Source organism: Camelus bactrianus, chromosome 1, assembly GCF_048773025.1.
Source record: "Camelus bactrianus isolate YW-2024 breed Bactrian camel chromosome 1, ASM4877302v1, whole genome shotgun sequence".
NCBI lineage: Eukaryota > Metazoa > Chordata > Mammalia > Artiodactyla > Camelidae > Camelus > Camelus bactrianus.
Window position 1 is genome coordinate 97,874,553 of NC_133539.1, and position 22,949 is coordinate 97,897,501.

General features: G+C 41.2%; 1 protein-coding gene across 2 annotated transcripts in view; it reads left to right on the forward strand.

Annotated features, from left to right (window-relative positions):
• Positions 1-22,949, forward strand: part of WWTR1 (WW domain containing transcription regulator 1) — a 124,825-nt gene that overhangs the window by 98,131 nt on the left and 3,745 nt on the right. For both annotated transcript variants that reach the window (XM_074369721.1, XM_010970398.3), the window contains 3 exons: positions 2,621-2,823; positions 16,728-16,861; positions 18,287-18,399. In XM_074369721.1, the coding sequence (XP_074225822.1) occupies positions 2,621-2,823; positions 16,728-16,861; positions 18,287-18,399 (450 nt within the window). The remainder of the gene's footprint in view (positions 1-2,620; positions 2,824-16,727; positions 16,862-18,286; positions 18,400-22,949) is intronic.

Sequence of the window (22,949 nt, forward strand, 5' to 3'; positions counted from 1 at the left end):
CATCCAAGTCTCTTTTTCGTAACCTGGGGATTTCTGGTATTGGAAATACTCAATTTACACATTTGTCTCATGGATACAACTGGGTTTGTTGGTGGTGGTGGTGGTTGTTGGGTTTGGTTTGGTTTGGTTTAGTCTATAGTAGTTACATCAGAAAAATAGGAGCATACTTTTCAGAAGGTTCGGAAACAACTGTGTCTGGAAATAATCACGATTCATCCATCTAAGCTTCCTTCTCGTGGCCTGAAAGAGGTCTTCTGAACTAAACCCTCCTGGATATCTGGACTTTGTCTTACTTGGATCTGTATTTAAGAGAACTTTTTCCATGTGACACAGCGTGTGCGCAGTCCCTGACCTCCCACCCAGGCCTTCAGCAGAGCTTGTAATTATGCTCTAACAAGCTGTGGAAATGAAATACTTACGTTATTATTTTGGCATCCGTCATGACTGCTTTTTTCCTTCTCTCAAACTGAGAACATAAGGAATGCCCAGCTGGTTTCATTCCTTTACTGAGCTGCCCCGAGCGCCAGGGCTGATGCTGGGAGATGAGAGTTCTTAGAGGTGGGCCTGACTCAGGAAGGGAAGCCCAAACTGGACAGAAAACTCCAGGATCTTACTTTCTCCTTGACTAGCCTGTTATTGAGCTGAGTTGTCAACCTGTCTAAACCCTCCTTGCACCCTTCCTGATTGTCTCCTGTGCAACCGTTGGGCCAGGGCCCTGTTTTGAGGGCCGGCTGTTCGAGTGGCAATTCCTTGTGCTTGACCGAAGGCTAACTGTGCAGAGAGGGCTGCTCTCAGCTTCTGCAAATGTACCTGTCTTTCAGGGTCAGGCGGGGCAGAGGGCGGCCAAGGACAGTTCAAAGGACAGGTGGGCGGCCTGCCAGGTGCTTCAGCTTTGGCCCTGGTTCCACATGTTTCTAACCTCACCTCCCTGGGCTTCACATGATAAAAACTCTCCAAGAATCCTGACAAAGCCTGACATTCTCGTGTTCCACAGCCAAGTGAAGAAACCCACTCATTCCTTCACACCTTCCTTCTGAAAGCCTGTTGGTTCCTATGAGGGCAGGAGCTATTTATCCAACTACAGGCCCAGTGCCTGGCACACAGTGGGGAGGCAATAAAGATTTGAGGGAGTTATAAATACATTCTAAAAAGGAATATTTTTACCCCACCTCTACTCCCATCCAGAGCATGCTCCTGTCATGGAATTAATTCTTCCTTAAGGAAACCAATTCTTCTACAGAAAATCTTCCATGTTGGTACTGTCTTTTGAGTGTGTGTGTGTGTTGGGGGGGGGGGTTCTACACATTCACTTAATTCATAGTTGATTAGGCTACTTTAAAATTTTTTGGGGGGGGAGGGTACAGCTCAGTGGTAGAGCACATGCTTAGCGTGCACGACGTCCTGGGTTCAATCTCCAGTGCCTCCATTAAACAAAACAAAACAAAACCTAATAATAAATAAATCAATAGACCTAATGCCCTCTACCCCCAACAACAATAAAAAAATAATTTGTTTAAGAAAATTTAGTTATAACATGTTTCCACATAATGTCCATAACAAACTGAAGATCTAAAGTATTTAACTTTGAACTTTAAGTAAAATATGCTAATAATTTTACCTTTTAAAGGTAGTGATACCAAACATGGCAAAAATTGAGAGTTTCTTGCTCAGAAATGAAGTAAGTGTATAAAATTACACATTGTTGCCCTGGGCCTTAAGCTAAGAGCCAATAGACTGATAAATCATGGTTTTCTGTATTATAAGATAATACCCAGCGAGAAGTTAAGCAAGTTTAACTGGTAAACTGTTTTGAGAAAAACCAGCACTTTTTAAGATGCATATTTTGTGGAAATGTCAATTATAAACTACATTAAAGGATTTAAACTTTTTTTTCTAAAGTGAGGTACGACTGCATGCTAAAATTTTAAATGTTGGGAAATTCAGAAATATAGAATATCCATAAAAAGTTTAAAATGCTTCTAGTGGCTTTATCCAATTACAAATATGGTTAGCATTTAATATAATTTCTTTCTCAGTAATTACTCTCACTAAATGATTGTCTATTTACTCACATATCACTATAAATAAATTCTTGGGGGCACCCTTTTTTAACACAGCTTTGATGGGGTCCTGCTTTTGTGTACGTCCCTGATCTAAGTGCTGTGTTTTATGTGTTGTCTCAATTCACTCGTCCATCCTAGGTGTTATTTTATACCCACCACTTACCAATGATCACCTGCCCTCTTTGGCTCTGCCATAAACATCCAAGTTGTCTGAAGAATTACACATACACTCAGATGTCCTGGTGATATGATCTCTTATGTTGTGGAATTTACTTTTGACCACTATGTTCTATGAAAGGTTCAACATGTACTCTAGACACAGGGAAGGTGTGAAATAAAATTTTTAACAAGGTGTAAAAGCTGAGACTGGATGAGTCAAGATCGGCATGAATTGAATTAAGGTAATAATTACTTAAACAGTAATGATTAACAGGAAAGTACTTGAGAAGGAATCTCAGGAATCTATACTCTAAAGCACAGAGCATTCTGACGATCTCTTTTTGATAAGGTGCCGTGGTCCCTGGTCCGTAATCTCCCCGTTTTCTTCCCTCCCGCAGTGATGAATCACCAGCACCAGCAGCAGATGGCACCCAGTTCCCTGAGCCAGCAGAACCACCCTGCTCAGAACCCACCAGCCGGGCTCATGAGTCTGCCCAACGCACTGACCACCCAGCAGCAGCAGCAGCAGAAACTTCGACTTCAGAGGATCCAGATGGAGAGAGAGAGGATTCGAATGCGCCAAGAGGAGCTCATGAGGCAGGTATGGCCTTCAGTGGTATCTGGTGGCGGCTTCGTGGCCTTCGGTGCAAGGCTAGTGGGTAGGTAGCTACTTGCCATCAGAGTAAATCTTTGTCTAGAAGCACTAAAGGCCCAAAGTCCTGTCCCACACTTCACGAGCAGGATCTAGTTTCTTTTAGCATCTGCTTCTGTGTTGAGAGCCAGACTCATGAGTACAAGGCCTAGCTGTGTCAGCATGGCTGCCTTTGGCTGTCTCTGCTCGTCATTAGGAGGAGAGGAAGAATACATTACAATTATTTATTACTTTGTAATACATTACCCCAGACCTTGGTGACTTAAAACAACAGTCATTTGATCATAGCATGCAGTTTTGCCGTCAGGAATTGAGGCAGGGCTCAGCTGGACTGTTCTTCTGCTGTATGTGGTATTGACTGAGGTCACTTAGTGGTGTTCAGCTGGTGGGTGGGCTGGCCCAGAGGCTCCAAGATGTGTTTACTCAAGTGTGTGGCACCATGACAAGGATTTCTAGAAGACTGGGCTTGGCTGGGACTGAAACCTGGAGCATTTGTCCACGGCAGCTCTAGCATGGCAATCTCAGCTCAGTGGGACGGACTGCATAGCAGCTGGGGTCTCCCCACGAGAATACTCTAAGGGACAGGAATTGGAAGCTGTCAGTGTCTTAGGGCCTGGCTCTGGAAACTGCCACAGAGTCACTTCTTCTGTGTTCTTTGTCACAGAGCCACCCCCATACCACTGCTTGCCCCCATCCCCCACCCCCCGTAGAGCAGATAGCAGAGGGGATGTTCCAGGGAAGAAATGACTAAGGATCTGCAGCCATCCTTGATCCGCCATGGAACATGAAAAAAGTTAGAGAAAACTGGAGGAGAATGAGAAAGGAAAATTTCTGCAAATGGACTCTGTTAAAGTGGTCTGCAAAACGGCCTGGCTTTGGTCAGGCACCTTGGTGCCATGTTCCACTCATTCATTTATTCATTCCATCAGTCAGTCAACAGAATGTGTGTCCTCTGTGGGTCAGGCTCCAGGCCACATTTTCAAAAATTGAATCAAAGAGAATCCCTGAAGGAACCCACAATTTTCTCCTTGCTTCAAAGGTTTGGTCTTTGCAAGAGCAGAATTCTCTTCTGTGTTGCTATACCAACGTAGCACATGTTTTCAGGTCTCATTAATTTTGCTGGCTACATTTTTGGGGAGGAAGCCTTCAGTTTATTGTTCTAATTCTTCAGACTTTGCTTTGTAACTCACACTGAAGCAGGATACATGGGTAGCTTCCTTTTGCTAGTTTAAGGAAATAAGTACTTAACGCTTTCTTGCAGGGGGCTGGGGGAATTAGGATAAACACTGTTTTTTCTTTTAGTTATGTCTGACACTTTCAAAAATACGCATTGAGTGCCATGGGTAAATAATGTATTTTTCATCAAATAAATTCTGAGATACAAAGTATCTATACATGTGAAGTTAAAAAACACGATGAATTAAAAGAATTCCTTAGACATAGTCTTTGAAAATGAAGGAAATGAGTGTAAACTGTGCTTTGTTGTTCTGTTGAACTATCCTCTAAATTTGAGGAATACAACTTTGTAATACAACCATTGTTGTGCTTTTTACCCTAAGGATTTATGTCTGAACTTTCATGGTTATTTCAGGGTAACAGCTGTTTATACTGTTTTTAGATATATGGTATCCTGTTTCTTAGCAGGAAGTAATTGTATTTTTGTTTTCTGTCTTTGGATAATAATTCTGTTTGGAAAAATTTATCTATCTTATAATATAGAGTAAATTAGACAGTATTACAGTAGCATTTATAAGTTTTCTCTTAGTTTTATATCTAAATGAACGTAAATGAGTTTTTTTTCCACACAGCTATAACTATTCTGCAAAAAAATGACTTGTTTCTCAGTTCTGCCTCTTTCTGTGTTTCTCTTTCTCCTGCCCCACCTCCTTCTTTCCCACAGAAAGTATTTCTGAAAAGGGGTGGAGAAAAGGGCCCCAAATTGTTTCCTTTATTCTGACCGTAGGTGCCTTTGAACCAGAATATTAGTATTGATGGTTCATATTACAGAAATACCAACCAAGTTCCATAAATGCCAATCCCTAGCGGCTGTGGAACTTGGAGCATTTTGCTGCATCATAGCATCAATTCCACTGTATAGAATCTTGAGGAGAAATGTTGCTCAGGTTTGTTCACAGGGGCTCACACAGCTCAGCTTTGACTGTGTGTGTGTGTGTGTGTGTGTGTGTGTGTGTGTGTGTGTGTTCATGTGTAGTTAGAGGAGGAGAAGGAGATGGGATGAATGGCTCTAATGTCTTTTAATTTTTATTACAGAGTACAGGAAAGGTACAGGAGTACCTTTGTCTGAAGAGACTTTCTTTTAATCATGGAAGAGCCCCCCCTTCCCCTCCCCCCTCTTCCAGAAGCAGCTTGCTGCTCAGGGTCAGAGATGTTTTTTAGGGCCGTACAATAAGTGGGGTTGGAGTGTTTGATGACAGTGTTCTGGGGCATTTGCCAAGATGTCTAATTGTTCAGGTGTGGATTATGTGTGTCACCTTAGTGTTTTTTCTTCTTTTGGTTTTTTTTTTAAACTTCTTTCTTTTAGTGATTTGCACTTAAGCCTCAAGATTTGCACTTAAGCCAGGGAAGGGGTAGGGAAATGGACTGGAAGTAAACCTGGTATTTGGCTCACCTTTCAGCACCTGGTAGGAATGAATGTGTAGGGATGGAGGCCATGGTGGCTCTGATGAGGTCTGAAGACTCTCCATCCCATTTGTTCTTTCTGTCCTGCTCCCTGTTCCGGATGGCCAGCCACTGCCTGAATATCCTTTGCTCTCTGGACAATTTGCCATCACCCTGGCCTTCCTCTAGTTTGCAGGAGGGCCCCAACTGTGCAGCCTGTCCTCTCAGAGTCCCTGCCCTGACCTCCCTCTCAAGGGAGAACTTCTGGGAGAGAGGCCCCTTCCTATGCTCCATCTCTGTAGCAGGAAGGGAGGTTGGTAAAATTTAACAGGTAGATGAATTTATTCCCTAATTCTTGGGAAATCGTCACCACTCTGGATACTTTTATCACTCTTAGATATGTGGTAAATGTGAAAGCTCCTTATAAGTTATACGCTATGTAAGTATTTGGTTTTATTTCTCCTCCTCCTCCTTTCTGCATCCATGCCGTTATTCCTCTGGGCATGTGGTCTGATGATGCTGGATGTCGTGCTGTGGAGAAAACAACTCCTCAGTCCTTGTTGCACGATCTGACATCTGCCTCACGATGCCAAGGGCTCAGATGTTAACTCATTAACTCAGATGTTAACAAAACGGACTTGAGGAAGGTCTGATTACAGATCTGAAGGGAACTTCCATTATTTTACGATGCAAAATTATTTTTTTTCATTCCTTCCTTTATCTCCTCATTTGTTTCTGTACCAAATATTTATGTCGTGGGAAGTAATAAAAAGAAAACTGGGGCATGGCTGCTTTCAGATAACTTACACGTTAGCAGAGGGGACAAAAATAATTAAACTGAGTCCAAATTAGTGGTCAGAAGGATAAATTCAAACCATTCCTGACTTCATCGTGTCCCAGCAGCTGCCATCTCTGGAGTGGAGACCAGATGCACCCGAGCCCAGAGTTCTATGCAAATGAGCATCAGGTGCTTCCTACTTTCCAGTGGCCCCTGAGGCCAACAAGCTGTTGAAAAGGTAGAGAATCAGAAACAAAGGGCCAGTGAGGTTTGGTATCTCCTCTGAAGTAGGAGAGTTTGGTTAAAAATGGTTGCTACAGTTGACCATCAGCTGCTGTAGCAACAGAGTTGAACTACTTGTAGCCGATAATTGCCGTACTACCTCAGATGTGGCCGGTGCTCCAAGGGCAGGGGTGCCCCGAGCAAGGGGATCCCAGCCAGGCCTGCAGCACGTAGCCTTGTTAGGAAAGTGGCGCTTTGCCTGCTTTCAACAGCTACCACAGGCGTTCTGGGGAGCACATTGTCGTGAAAGACATTTTCCACTGTCCCTGATAATGAGAGTTTAATTTTTGCTAAACTTCCCAAAAGACTGTGAAGCAGTTTCAGGTTTATCTAAGGAATACTGACCGTAGAAAAGAAAGCAGGTCACAGCTGAAAACCTCCTTCCTGGCATCTTCATGTTAAAGAAAAAAAAATTAGAATTCAGTTTGTAAAGTTAAAGCAGAAAAGTTCTTAACTTTTTTTATAGATAGTATTATTTTTTTAAATTTATTTTTATTTTTCTTAATGGAGGTGCTGGGGATTGAACCTCATAGGTGCTAAGCATATGCTCTACCATTGAACTATAGCCACCTCTCTTAACTTTTAAAAATATAATTTATTCATTTATTTTTTCTGCTTGAGATAAAAGAAAGCATTTTGCTAACTGAGAGAATCCAGACTCAAAAAGACTTCATAATGTATGATTCCATTTGTATGCCCTTCTGGAAAAGGCAAAACTATAGAGACAGAGAACAGATGAGTGGGGGTGGGACTGCCTACAAAGGGGGGCACCAGGGAATTTTAGGGGGCAATGGCACAATTTTGAGTCTTGATTGGGGTGGCTGTTTCACAAATGCATTTTGTATTTGCCAAAACTCAGAACTGTACAATTTCACAAAGAGTGAATTTGACTGTAGGTAAGTAAAAATAATAAAATTATCACACACATTCATCATAGAAAATGTTTAAAATAATCAAAAAATGCAAAAGGACGTAATCATCACTCATCTTACCTAAAGAGAGCAGCTGTGAAAATGTTGGTGATTTCTTTCCAGTCTTTGTATGCATCTGTGTGTATTTTGTTTTTTTTTTTAAACCAAAGTTGGTAGTATATTATACTACTGTTTGTTATCTCTCTCTCTTTTTTAATACATTGAGAAGCCATTTATTTACTCTGCATCAGCCGTGAAAGTTGTGCTGTGAGTTTGGATGTATCGCTTCTAAGCTGCCTGGAGTCCTTTCCATTACACGGCTGGGCACATACTTTAAAATACCATGAGCCACACATGCCCACAGGATTATAGAATATTCTGCTGTTACAGCTTAAAAATCAGCACAATATTTGCTCAGTATCATAAAGGGCATGTTTACAGCTTTACCCAATGAAATGGAAAATTTTAGTAACTGGTTAAGGCTTCTCAGTCCCTATTTACCCATTGGAAAGGTCAATTCTTTGACAGGAAAACAGACTCTTGGCTTTATCTGAGGAGAGTATTTCACTGTATTATTCATTTAAATATAAAGCTGGGGGTGGGGTACGTTCTGCCCAAAGAAAGATTTTAACCTCAAGGATTTTTTGTCAGCCCCCAGAGCCTGGGTGTTTTAAGTGGACAAGCCTGCGTTTTCTCTGCATTGTTGAGAAATCATGATTATTCCCAGGCAAACTCAGCACCGCTTTTAGCCCCATCCTTCCTTTAATTGGGGCTCGGTGGACAAGAGAAAGCAACTTGTCAAACAAAAATGCTGACTAAGCCTGGCCTCTGGTTGCCGGGGCAACAGGGACAGGGGAGAGGGTTTGGGCGGGAGGCCCCGGGATTCTTTTGGCAGGCCTCACAGAGCTCTGTTAGGCTTGACGGCCACTGCCGGGTCTGGCTGGCCAGCTGGCCGGCCTCTCACAGCCATTCCTGAGCGAGGGCCCTGGGGAGGGACACGCCTGGCTGTGGGCAGCGCTGGTCCAGGGAGGCTCTGAGGTCTGTTTCTTGTCAAGTGAAGAATAGCTATTTAGAGAGGTTAAAAAGTGTCATATCACAGCATAAATAGTGGCTGTTTCATAAGTCTTTCCTTCAGCACATGGGGCTATAATTTACTTTTGGAAAAGCATTTCAGAGAATTAGGTTTCGGGCTGACCGGAAACATCACAGGTCGTGTTGTCCACCCAGGATGTGACTCCCTCTGGAGCAGCCTGACTAGTTACTTTCATTCATTTCATTTGTTCAGTATGCTCCCAGCACTAAATACACAGCAGTGAACAAACAGGCTTGGTCCCTACCCTCATGGGGCTCTCATTCTAACTGCTGTAAGCATTTTATTTGCCTACAAGTTCCAGAGATAAGCCATTTTCTTAAAAAAAAAAAAAAAAAAAAGCCAACTCAAGTCTCTTTAAAAGGATCTTTTTAAAACTTAAAAAAAAATTTTTTTTAATGGAGGTACTGGAGATTGAACCCAGGACCTTGCTCATGCTAACCACATACTCTACCACTGAGTTATACCTCCACCCTCTAAAAGGACCCTTTTGAAAGATGTTATAAATTGGACACATTTTCTTAAATGAAGAGAAGAGTATCTAAACTATAATATTTTCCTTAATATGATTTTAAAGGATTACATAAATTTTGGAATAACACAAGATTGTTATATGCATCCTGAATTAAAAAGAGCATCAAACAGACCATGAATAATAATTATGGACTCAACAGATGTCTTCCCCAAAGTGTCAGAGTTTGGACTGTAGTGCCAGTCTGGCAGCTGAGCCTGTGTGATGCGGTATTTCCAAGAGGAAGGCACCAGGAAATGTGACAGTGAATTTCTAGAATCCCTTGGCACAGACTTAAGAAATTTACATTAGAATATTTTGTTTTTCCTATAAAGAAGGTAAATAATTCCGCATCCTGCTTCTGAAGTCCCTCGGGGTTTTGGCAGAGGGAGCAACTTCTCTGCACCAGAATAACTATTTTAATGTTAGGATTTCAAAATATTGTCTTTATTTTTTTCATTTGTTTCTACTCACCCCACCCTTTATAATTAAAACAATCTAGTCTTCCATTTTTGTAGAATCCCTGGCCACACACACTTAAATCAAGCAGAGCACCCTCAGAAGAGGTTATTGTCATTCGTTCCTCCTTGACGTACATTCCCAGAGGGTCAGAGTGGCTGGCGGGAGGCACTCCCCCAGCCCAGGACAGACAGGGCGGCAGGATACTTTCAAGTGCTGTTTACTTTCTCACCTCCTCTGTTGATTTATTCCACAGGCAGGCTGCAGGCCAGTGGGGAGCTGGAAGGAAAGGGGGTTTGAAGTTCGAGTCCAGGGACACCTTCCGCTTACAAATCAGCATTTATCTTTCACAGCCCTCGCCCCTCCAGCTATTTTACACACCACCCCTCCCCATCCCCTAGGAGAGGGCGCTTTTTAACCCACATATAATTACTCGTTCCGGGGAGCTAGTTGGAAGACCACAAACTCTGAAAGAGATTCTCAGGGCTTTATTTTGCAACAGTCTTTCCGCCCCCAGCTTGGATATATAGAAAAAAAAAGTTGTGGTGGAGGAGTGTTGGGGTAGGGTTACCAGGGGCAGATTTCCTGATCTTTCTGCAACTGGCCTTTAAAATCTGAACTTATAACTTGGCTGGATGTGCTTGCGAGTTCCCAGGACACTAGCTCCACCCATATACATTGAAAAGGATCAGAGAATACGTCCCGTTCAATCTCTTTCCCGATTTTGAGAGGGAACGTGGGATCAGGACAGTTAAACGGGCTGTTTCATTAACTCCTCTAACTTGCCTGAAGGAGAGGAGTTGGTATTTCCATTTTACAGCTGGGAAAACAAGCTCAGAGAAATGAAATATCTTGCCCAAGTCCCACAGTCAGTGGGTGAAAAGGCCGGAAATTTGACCAACCTCAACCCTTGGCTTTCCTCTCTCTGCCACTGTGTGGTGGCTGTGAGAACATTCTGGGGCCAGGTCCTGGGAAAGTTGCCTAACCTCTCTGTGCCTCAGTGTCCTCATCTATAAAGTGGGGACATTTGGATTGTCATGAGGATGATGAGGATGAAACGAATAGTATGTTAAAGCATTTAGGACAGTGCTGTACAGGTAGTCAGAGATATTCAAGAATTAGCTAATATCTATGCCTCCTAAAACATTTAACACTATTATTGAGTGGCTCATTGTCCTGACTGCCTCATTGTGCCAGGTTCTTAATAAATATGCTTTTTAATCTATGTGTAACAGCTCAGCAAGATGAATCTTAGAAGCCATTTTTTTTTTCAGATGATGAACACAACTGTCAAGAAAGGTTAACAATTTAGTCCAAGATGTTACAGCTAGGGAGTCGCTGAGCTGGGATTTGAGCTTCCATCATTCTGATTCCAAGAACACTTTTTATCCTGTGCCAACCCCTAGCCATGTCCAGGCGCATTTAAGCCTCAACAACTCCTTGAAAATTCCAGAGGCCAGTAGCCCAGAGATTTGAGATGCACCCCGTTCTACCACTGAACGGGCTACTAACTACAAAGTCTTCCATCATATCTGCCTCCAGTCTGGGATAGAAGGAATCTTCCTTCTTCCATATGACAGTCCATTAATAGTTTGAGAGCCACGGTGTGCCCCTCACGTCTCTTTTAAACAGTTCCCTTGCTTCTTTGTTGGACATGACATCCTGGCCTCTCCCCATCCTGATGCTTCTCCACTGGTCACTTTTTGTAAAGATTATGACAAAGTGTAGAACAGAGATCTGGGGTGCAGCCTTGCACTTGGAGATTGACTGGAGTCAGGCGGGTCAGTTGGAAGATCTAGAGAAGCAGTGCTGACTATTTGAGTTGGGAAAGAGTCTTGGAGAATGTAGAGATCAGAGAGATGGGCCACACAAGGCTTGGCCTTTCTCCATCGTTTTTTGTTACAGTCTGTCTCCCCCTCTGGAATCCTCGCTGAGGCAGGGTACTGTCTGTGCTGTTCATTGCTGTATCCCTGCTGCCGAGAACCACACCTGGCACCTGGTAGCCTCCATAGTATTTAAAAAAATAAATACAGGTGCAAATGAATGAATTGTTGGGGAAGCTGAGGGAGACAGTTGACTCAGATTTGGAGTTGGGAGGACTGGTGATGGTGTTAGGAGAAAGCTTGAGGTTAGCAGGAAGAGCTGCTTTGGGGCCAGATGAGGAGTGTACTGTGAGACGTGGAGTTTCAGACCCCAGCTGGACACGTTTATTTTGGACTTCAGGGCTGGGGGAGGAGAAGGTAGTGGTTTGCTGTGGTTATAGTTGTCAGGGAAGGCATTCTGGAAGAGGTGGTGTAACAGAACTTCTGAGGTGGGGGGGAGATTCGGCTTGATGAAGAGGTAACTTGTTTGGGAGGACAGGGTGGGGGCGGGGGAAGGGACACGAGGAAGGCGTCTGTGAACAGATTTGCTGACCTGGAGCAGAGGTGGGAGTGAGAGACCAAGGAGCTCGGTGTGCCTCCAGCTTAGCATTCATTATCCTGCTGGACGAGGGCTGCGGGGGGGGGGGGGGGGGGGGGGAGGGGTGGAGGGGCGGGGAGGGAGCACAGGGTTAGGGCAGCTGCGCCGCCAGCTCAGAGTTGGAGGCCTGAGTCATGTCTTCCACCAGCCTTGTTCAGCTGTCCCCGTTTCCATGTCAGTTTACTTAGTCCAGTGCCCCCATCTTCTGTCTTTGCTTCAGCTGTCTTAGTTCCATCAGTCCTGACTGCTGCATCTTGGTCAAACTAAAGTCAGGTGTTTGCCTTTATTTCTGCCCTGCAAGGGCAGATGTCATGTAGCAGCCAAAATCATACTGAGTCTGAGGCTTAATTTTACACCTCAATTTTGCTTTTTTTAAAAAAAAAATTAAAATCCTCCACTGTTTGGATGGGGACATGTGAGCGAGGTTAGTCCTTTTATTTCCAAACCTTGAATTTCATACCACTTTTCTTCTCCAATTTATGAACAGAAATAGGAAAATATTTTCATTCAAAAAGGCTAGACTTTAAAAAAAACCCTAAATACGGGACTGTTATATTATAAAAACAATTGTGTGAAATGAAACTTCACCATTATCCATTTATATTAAAAATTAATTTTATGTTATACAAAAAGGTTTACAGATCTCTCCTTGATTTAAAAAAATTTTTTTTTCTTAGCTTTGCTGATTCATGGTGGATTTCACCTTAGGTTTAATCCTTCCAAGGTGAAGGCTGACCAGGAAGAAGTGTCAGACTACTCAAAGTGGATCAGGTCCACGTGATAGGGTGACTTTTAAGACTGGTTGTTTATTTTTGTTTTTGCTTTTGTTTCCTGGGATTGGAATACATGAGATGATAATAATCATAATACTTAGTTGGCATTTATTAAAAGATCTCTGTGCCAGCACCGTTCTCAGCATCATATACGTATTACCTCATATTATCACTGCAGCCGCCCTGTTGGGGAGACGCTGTTATTATTCCCACCTTATAGACGAGGAACAGAGAGGTTAAGTAGCCAGCTAGGGGATGGCCAAGGTTCAGATCAAGCCTTTGGCCCTGGAATCCCTGCTTCTGATCACTCTGACCTCCTGCTTGTCTTCCGTGCCGGGAGCAGGAAAAAAAGTGCAGTGGGATCATTAAATTAGGATGAAGTTTGAGCCTGGGTAGATGGATGTAGACAGAAGACTGTTACTTTACTCATATTTGTGGTTGAAGATAAGAAATGAATGTTCTTAGCTAATTTTTTCTCTTATTATTAATTATAATTTAAAATGGTTTTTCCATTTGAATTCTGGTAACATTTTTCATTGTTTCATTGGGCAGATATTTATAAGTACCTACTATATACCTGTGTGGTTGTACACAGTGGGGATATAGGAATGACCATGACAAATAAGATCCCTTTCCTCATGGACCTTACATTCTAATGAGAAAGACACTAAATAATAAGTTGCTATGAAGAACATTTAACATAATGTCTAAAGAGATGGCATCTATAGGAGACAGACATCAGTGAGGGAGTGAAGATCTGGGAAGATCTTAGGAGTGTGTTCCAAGCAGAGGAAACAGTTGGAGCAGATGCTGGAAGTGGGAGGAGCAGTGGGGAGGAGTGAGGGAGACAACGGAGGAGACGTGGACAGGCAGGCTTTGTGGGCCACCATCCAGGTGGGCTAGGGAACAGGTGGGTCTAGAGCTGGGGCCACCCAAGAATAATCTTAGAATCATTTCGGAGAAAGCATTGCCCCCTCGAATAACTTTCTAATTCAGACTGGACTAATTTATATTTCAAAGTTAGTTTCAGGTATAGTCAACACCCTTTCTGTATTCTCTCTCATTTGTTTGAAAGTCAAAAAGATACTGTGAGCCCCCTACAGGCTGAACATAGCATTGCCTCGCAATGACGTGGGGGTCACGTCCTCAAAGAACGGAGGGAAACCACATCGATGCTGAGGAATGGAGCTACAGTTATCTTTCATTTAAAACAGAGGGAACAGGAATCTAAATAAAGAAAAAGAAGGCACTAATGAATTCATCTACAAAACAGAAACAGACTCGCAGACATAGTAAACAATCTTATGGTTACGAGGGAAGGGTGGTTGTAAGGAATAAATTTGGGAGTTCGAGATTTGCAAATATTAACTACTATATATAAAAATAGGCAAAAAACCAAATTTCTTCTGTATAGAGCAGGGAACTATTCAATATCTTGTAATAACCTTTAATGAAAAAGAATATGAAAACTAATATGTGTGTGTGTGTGTTTATGAGACTGGGACATCGTGCTGTACACCAGAAATTGTCACATTGTAACTGATTATACTTCAATTAAAAAAATAAAATAAAATAGAGGAAAGAGATGTGAAATGACACCGTGAGACATTTCCCCATTATAGTTTAGGTTATTTCAGCTTTGGTTATTATAAATAGTGCTTCTGAATTTCGCTTACATGCTTAGCCACATACAAGTGTTCTTTTAAAAAGGCATACAGTATCTATTTGAAATATTCCAGGAGTAATTTAAATAAAAATTTAGAACTATAGATTTTGTATCTAGTTTCTGATATTTTTCTTACAATTTAACATTTTATTTTTATATGTCATTACAGATGACAGATAATTCATATGTTATGTAATTTTTTAAAAATCTAATGAAGTTCCAGAAATGATTCTTATATTTAAATTCAGACCACCTGGAGTTGCAAATTCAACCAGTATTCTTTCAGTGTTTGGCTAGATGTTTTTTTATCCTCCTAGCAGCATATTTAGAAGAGTAGATGTCCTAGAGGGAGTGTATAGCTCAGTGGTAGAACACATGCTTAGTATGCACGAGGTCCTGGGTTCAATCCCCAGTAGCTCCATTAAAAATAAATAAATAAACGCAATTACTTCTCCCCACACACAAAATAAATTTTTTAATAAACAAAAAAATTAAAAAGAATTATGTCAGATATAAAGAAATGCAGGAATCTCTTCAGCTCGTATGTTTAAAGGGGCATCAGTTTAGGGATAACCTCCTCATATCTTCAGAATGGTTGGAGAATTGGAATATTCTAATTAAAGTTGATTTTTTTGGATAATGAAGGTGATTGTCCAAAAGACCTTTGAATTTGCAGTTTATAAAGGACCAGAAACTGTATCATTGACTAGCTGCTTTCAGACTGGTTTGCGTGTGTGTGTATGTTTGAGGGGTTGGTGGCTCTATGCCCCTCCCATCAGGTCCAGCCCCTGTTATTCTTCTGTCTGAGGCCTCCCGGTAAGCTTTGCTTGGACTATAAGTTTTCAAATGTGCACTGCCTATCACATAAAAACAATTATAAGAAAATAACTCAGTGTTTCTAGATTTATTCAGAAGGTACTTCCAAGATTGGGATTATGGACTCAAATTCCCTTTTTAAAAAATCTCCATTTTTTGGTTTGCTTTTTATAGATTACTGAATAAAATTTGTTCATTAAGTATTTGATTATTTGCCATCTGGATGAGCTGGAGTGAACGAGGAGCCCTTTCTGGACAGGGGATTTATTTCAGTAAAAGTTAACAATACAGTTTCTTATCAATCATCTCTCCCATGGTTTACAAGACTCGTGCTACCGTAACTCCTAGTAACAGTATAATGAACTCTAGTAACCGAGAGTTTTTATAGCCGATGACTTCACTAGACTTGTCTAGACAGCAGTTACTCTATAAAATCATAGCATGTTGGGACTGGAAGAAGTGTAACACAGACCCTGTAACTTAGATGGCCTGAATAGTCTGTTTGCCATGGTAGCCAGGGTTTTGGGGTTTGAGGGACAGTGAGACAAATGACTTCAGCCTGGGTAGTGGGAAACTGATAGGCGTAAATACGGGAAGGTCCTAACTTTGGTTTTGGACGCAAGTACAAATATACAAAAGTATTATTCTCTGGAAACAGCAGCAAATTGGAAAGGAATTTGGTGTCTGGTTATGTTTGTCAAAATGGGAGCGACTCCCTGGAGGTTCTAGCTAGAGAAAGTAATTGCAGTCAAATTCGTAAACTTTTGGATTGACTCTCCTTGGCAGAGTAATGCTAGCTTAAAAAAAAAGAAAGTTCATGTTTTAATTTTTGCTAATGAAATCCATATGCTATCAAATAGGTAATCGTCAGTGGGATTCAGATTGGAACTGAGTGGTTCCCCAACCTTCAGCCATTTTAGTCAGGGAAATAATTAGTCAAATAGAAAAACTGATTGACTAAGAAACTTTTTAACTAGTTGTTTTGCTGTCCTGGCTATTGATATAAGACTGCCAGATGTGATTTTATGCAAGCCTGAAATGAACTCTGTAATCCCACAGTGTTACTGCCCTGTAAGTGGCAGAGACCAGAATGCACCTGCTAGTTGGAGAAGACCAGTTGCTTTGATTGATTTAGATTTGGTCTGAACACCTGGGATAAAATAGCCTTGTCTCTGAGAAAGTGTCTTGAGAGACCTTTATATGATTTGGGTATTTAAACAATTGGATGGGTTGGACAGTCACTACGTAAATGCTTTGAGGGCAAATACCACATGAGCTTCTGGTTAACTTTGTGAATGTGAGAAAGTGACTTATGCCTGTAAGACTTTCTTCAAAGAAAGAACACTAATGATTTCGGCTTATGGGAAATAAACATAGAGTGCTTGTATGTTTGGTGAAAAGTTTTTGTGCGAAGCATCCTTTGCTCCTGTCCTTGTGGCAATGAGTAAATGACTCTTGCTTCTCCCTGTGACTGTCCTGTTTCTGTAGGAAGCTGCCCTCTGCAGACAGCTGCCCATGGAAGCAGAGACCCTGGCCACAGTTCAGGCTGCTGTCAACACCCCCGCCATGACCCCAGACATGAGATCCATCACAAATAATAGCTCAGATCCTTTCCTCAATGGGTAAGTCAATATTTTGAGGCCACTTATTTTTGCTTTCTTTACTATGTGGTTTCGTGTATAATGGGTCTTTGTTTATGCTGGGAGCTTGGAGGTTGGGGTGAGGATAGAGGGAGAGTGTGGAGGGAAGTGGCAGAAAAGAAAAGTAGAGGAAGAAGTCATCTACCTTTTAAAAACAAAATCTCAAATTCAAAAATGGTGATATGACATGGAGTAAACCCCTAATCAATAATTTGAAAATGGGATGATTTCAATGGGATGGTGTTGTGTAGTAATTGTTAACAGGTATCTTGTGGTTTTATGTAGCCAACAGGGGTATAAAAACATGTCCTATGGTAAATAGGAAACAATGAAGAGGTGGTGTTTATGGTGAAATGTGAATAAGGTCATAGTTTAGACCTTATTTAGTTTAGTTAATAGTATTACACATTGTCCATCCCTGGTGTTGAGCACTGTACCATGTTTCTGTACCACGTCCTCGGGAAAGCTGGGTAGAGGATACACACGAAGTCTATACTCTTTTTACATCTTCTATGTGAGTCTAAAATTATTTTATGATAAAATTAATTAAAACAAAAGGGTGTTGTTTTAAAATATGAAACGTATGAGCAGAAGCAAAAGGTAATTTAGCCAGAAATATCTTTGTGCGTAGAACAAGTCAATTGTAATTATAGTCTTTTAAACCCAAATAAAGGGCAGTTTTCTATTTCTTGCATCTTTTCTGCCCTTGCAGTGGCTTCTGGCAAATGAGCAAATACAATTATGAAAGTTATTAAAAATAAAGAGATGAAAACAAACAGTAACCGATATGACAAAAGAAAGGCATTTAGATGATTGATTTAAAATACTTCAGATGCTCAGAGAAGTGTAACGACTAATTCAAGGTTTACACCATGTACCCAACACCCAGATGTGCCATATTTCCATAGATCTTATTTTTTTTAATGTCTTATAATTAATATGTAAACTCATCCCCACCACTGAAATCCATTTCTTTCCCTTCTTGCTGCCCTAGTGATAGCCCCTAGGCAGTTTGGAAGTTGATGTGTATCCATCTTGCATATTTTTGTACTTCTTATTGCCTATTCATGTGTATCCAGAAGCAATATTCAACACTTTCTGTTTTTTTTTAATTTACATAAATGGTATCATTCTCTAGATGTAGAACCAAGTGTTCAAATTGTTATTTTGAGTATTTTGAGATGAAAAGGGAATCAGTGTCAGTTTACTATGATGGCCAGTTTTATTGGCTTACAATTTATTAATTTCACTGACAGAGGGTTATACACTTCCAGACGTAAAGGAGGCGCAAAGTTCACCCTCCCTTCATTACCTGGGAGATCAGGCAGGTTGACAGCACTATACTCATTTGGGGTCTTCGTGACTGTATTTCAATTTTGAAATTTCTTTCCATCTTTTGCTCGGCAGGGGGCCGTATCATTCGAGGGAGCAGAGCACCGACAGCGGCCTGGGGTTGGGGTGCTACAGCGTGCCGACGACTCCAGAGGACTTCCTCAGCAACGTGGACGAGATGGACACAGGTGGGAGCGGAGCCTACGAGTCCTGGCAGTGGGTCTGCACTTCCAGACCGTCTCTTTAGTCATCTCAGTTCTGAAAGCCAACCAGAAACACTTAACCTCAACAGCAACGTAAAATGACAGCTGAAAAGCCACCTGAACCTAGACGCTATTAATAAATCCTAACCCTTCCCTGTAGTTTACACAAATACAGTTTTATATATGGACACAGGATTTTAACTTCTGCTTTTTTTTCTTTACTGGTTTTTTTTTTCCCAACTTGTTCCTGTAGCCCTTTCCTCACTATTGCATTAACATACCACTGTCTGCTTTGCCATTCTTCCACAACAGAATATTTATGCTTTTCCAGCTTTTGGTTGTAAGGGCTGGGCCACTAGGATGCAAATTTTTTCATGTTATTCGCTGCATTTGGGAAGCAGTCGGTGGTGGGTATTTGGAAAGTTAAGCAACTCAGAGGATTCAAAATTGTCGGCTCCAAGTCCTCACAAGATAACAATGTCCTCCCCCAGCAGTGAAATGCGACCTAGTCCCTGGCTGCCATACCTTCAGGCCAGGCCTCATCTGGCTTCCGGTTACCTCCTTTTCTCCAGGAGTGAGGCCTCCAAATGTGGTCTTATTGGCCAAACCTAGACTAAATTATCAAAGTCCTAAACTCCCAGAAGATATTCTAGAGCAAAAATTAAATTTAAAGAGCTGACGTGTCCACTCTTTGGAATTATTCATGCAAGTTTCTCCCCCGTCATCACTGTTGGTAGAAAGCTGTCCTGTGGTGACAGTGACCGCTTTCCCGAGTGCTGTGGTCAGGGTGTCCGTGTTTGTGACACTCTGCTCCTGGGTGTTCCTCGTGCTCTGAGTCTAAATGACTAGTCAGACAGGAGCCCAGCTCGGTCGGGGCGCTGGAGCAGCTGTTCAGGCCCTCAGTGTGGGCCATCATCTCCATGTTTAGAGAACTGCACAGACTGTCTTGTGAGGAGTCACCCAGGAATGGTTTGAACTGTTTGTTTTGTTATTCTTCAGTTTATTACTTCAGCCTTCTTCCTCCCTGCCCGCCTCCCTCCTTCTCTGCCTTCCTCCCTCTATTTCTCCATGTCCTTCTTTCGTTTTCAGTGTAAGATTTATTTTGCCCTCTTTGGAACAGCCTTATGAAGTGGCTCCTTCCTATGTTTAATAACTGTTTGCTTTTCACCTTTTAAACACTGGGACGCCAGTAAAGCTAAAAAGCAACCTTAAATAAGAAAAGACTCAAGAGCTTATCTAAATCTAAGCTTGACATCAAAAAATAAAGATGGATTCTTTTCTATGACTTTTAGAGTTTTTTATATTTTTATAGAATGAAAGATTCTTTAAATTGCTTTGCAATTTTCAAAAGTTTCACACATGTGATTTTATATAATCTCCATAATAACCCGTTTGTAAAAAACCCCCTACCCCTATTACTCCCCCACCCCTCCCCCACTGGTAGCCACTAGTTTGTGCTCAGTATCTGTGAGTCTGCTTCTTTCTTGTTTTATTCACCAGTTTGTTGTGTTTTTATAGATTCCACATGTAAGTGATAGCAGACAGTATTTGTTTTTCTCTATCTGGCTTATTTTTCTTAGCATAATACCCTCCAAAGTCCATCCACATTGCTGCCAATGGCAAAATTTCATTCTTTTTAATTGCTGAGTAAAAAAGCTTTCCATTGTGAATGTGTGTGTGTGTGTGTGTGTGTGTGTATCACATCTTTATCCATTCATCTGTTGGTGCACACTTAATGGCTTTTTTAAATGATGTTGAATAGATAAATAAGGATTGTTTTGAAGCCAAAATGTAGAATTAAGTTGTGTCCTCAAAAGAAGAACATAGTTTTTGCAGACAAGCAACATGATTAATCTTTGTTTCTCTGCTTCTTGGCAGTGAGTTTGGGGAAGTGATGTAACCTCCAGATTTCTCACCCATAAAGTGGGAGTAATGTGCTCACTTCATAGAATTGTGAGGGTTCATGAGGCTAGCGCTTGGCACAGAGTTCTCCTCTCCTCCTAAGAAGGCTGAAGTCATGTACAAGTTGGACTTGTTAAATGTTAGGTAGGGTTCCAGGTTATGTGAGCGTTGGCCCGTTGAGTTTAGGGTCACATCTGTGAAGTCTTATAGGAAGTGGGGATAAACACTCTCAGGGGAGAAATGTAATTAATTACTTAGTAACAAGATGAGGAAAAGCTGCCCAGAGCTCAGGTGTGGCTAGAAAAGGTCTAGTAGACCCACTGACCACACACCAACCAGAAGCTGAATGGGAAGAAGCCAGCTGAGCACTCCCTTTGCAGAACACACCTGGAAACAACAGCTGGATGTGGTGTGAGGAGAGAGTGGAGGGAATAACAAGAGCAAAGGCTGGAAGTCACCCATCTTTTCAGAATATTCTCTGTTGATCACATCCTTTCAGAATTGCCCGTTTTTTGGTCTGTCCCACTTTTTGTTGATTGATTAATTATTATTATTGTTGATGCAAATATGCCTCCTTTAGTTTTTTAATCGAAGTATAGTTGCTGTACAATATTATATATGTTACATATGTACAATACAGTGGTTCACAATTATCAAAGTTTATACTCCATTTATAGTTATTGTAAAATATGGGCTATATTCCCCATGTTGTATAATATGTCCAACTTTTTTAAATTCTCAAATTTTATTTAATTTTATTTTATTAAAGTATTTTATGTCCCATTTTTTAAATGGATAAAACTGCAAAGACCGAAAAGATAACTATGAGGTTGGAAAGTTGCTCCAAAGAGAGACATTTAAAAAACTTTAACCTTAGTGAAGAACCTTTAGTCTCTTTATGCTTTCTATGTCTGAGGAGAAAGGATAAGAGGAATTCTTTACAACAGAGAGGTTTGATTTGGTTAATAAGTGTATTCTTGACTTACTGAAAAGTTAAAATGAGAGATGAGTAGAGATGAATAATTCTAACTGGAGATGAAGAAAAGACATCCAGCACTTTAGATCAGATAATTTTTCAGGGCAGATAATTTTTTTAAGCCTCCTTTTCATCTGTTACACTCTAGTGGGTAGAAAAAAGTTATTTTGGATTTTCTTTTCTCAATTGATGTTGTTTTTCAATGTCAGTGATACAACATCAAAGTCATGTTGAACTTGATTTAATTTTTCAGACTACTGCCTTTTGCAGTGAAAATCCTATAAAACATTTCCAAGAGTCATTGACATTTTATGAGTTAGAGAAAAGCCATGGAGTTTTGGTGTCATCCAAATGCAAGTTTGATTATGTTTCCCTCATCACTCAGAAAGATGCAGCTTTTCTCCTTGGAAAATGCATATGGTTAAAATGAATTTTCTCAGGTTTTGCTCAGAATAGTGAAATTTCTATGCACATTTCTCCAGAAGGCTATTGTACTTGTAGGACCCAAAAGCTAATTGAACAAGTTTCTTCAAATTCATTCTATGGTGGAAGCTGGTCATCGTTATCAGTGCTCCTCAGACTTTGAGGTATATTTTATCCCTTCAGATAATTGACTAGGATATTGGAATGAACCAGTTGTTCCCAGGTTTTTCTTTCTCTCAGCACAATCAACAAAATTTGTTGTGTTTTTGTATTTGTATGTGTGCGTATGTATGAATGAAGCCCAGAGCCACATATGTGTGGCAGATCCTATATAGCACTTAACTCCAGAATGTAAAGAAGGTACTATCACCCCAATTTCAGACACGTGAGGTGTGTCTGAGGTCACATGGTTAAGAAGCTCCGTCTCCTGACACAACGGTCAATACGTTTTCTCCTTTACATTATTTATAGAGAATATGTATTCTTCATGTCACATCCCAGACACTTTACTCTGGAACGGCATTGTCTCAATTATGTCCTGCAGACTCTAGTTCGATTAGGATATAAATTCTGCCAAAATTGGATTTGATGATAAAATGGATTTAGGTAATACTGGCTTAAGCAAAATAAAACAGAGTTCCTTACTACAAGACTTCTCAGAACCTTAATATGCTCCCATGCGTGGTGACTCATGCATTGTGAGGAAGAAAGATATATAGTCGTGGGGTGTATGTGTGCATGGAGTGAGGGGGGCAGTCTGCAGAACCCACCTTCTAAAATACTTTGAAAATGATCCCTAGAGCTGTCGATGAAGGTAGCTTTTTTAAAATTTAATTTAATTAATTTATTTTTAATGGAGGTGCTGGGATTGAACCTCGGACCTTGTGCATGCTGGGCAAGAACTCTACCACTGAGATATACCCTCCCCTGCGAGATAGTTGTTTTAATAACATGGTGAAAAGAAACTCCTCCTGTCTATCCACACTCCTACTGTTTTTGAGCATTAAGAGGGATGATGGGGCAAATTCAAGCTTACAATTAAATTGTTGGATTGTAGCTCCGTAACAAGGTTATTACAGGCAGAGCCTTTCTACCCTTTCACAAACCAGTTCTTTGTGCCATTCATGAGAAGGCGTCGATTGGAGGTCAAATCCACAGTGCCTTCACTTGCTCCTTTCCTATCTCCCTGGACCACCTGTCCCAGACCGTGTCAACCCAGAACCATTCAAGATTC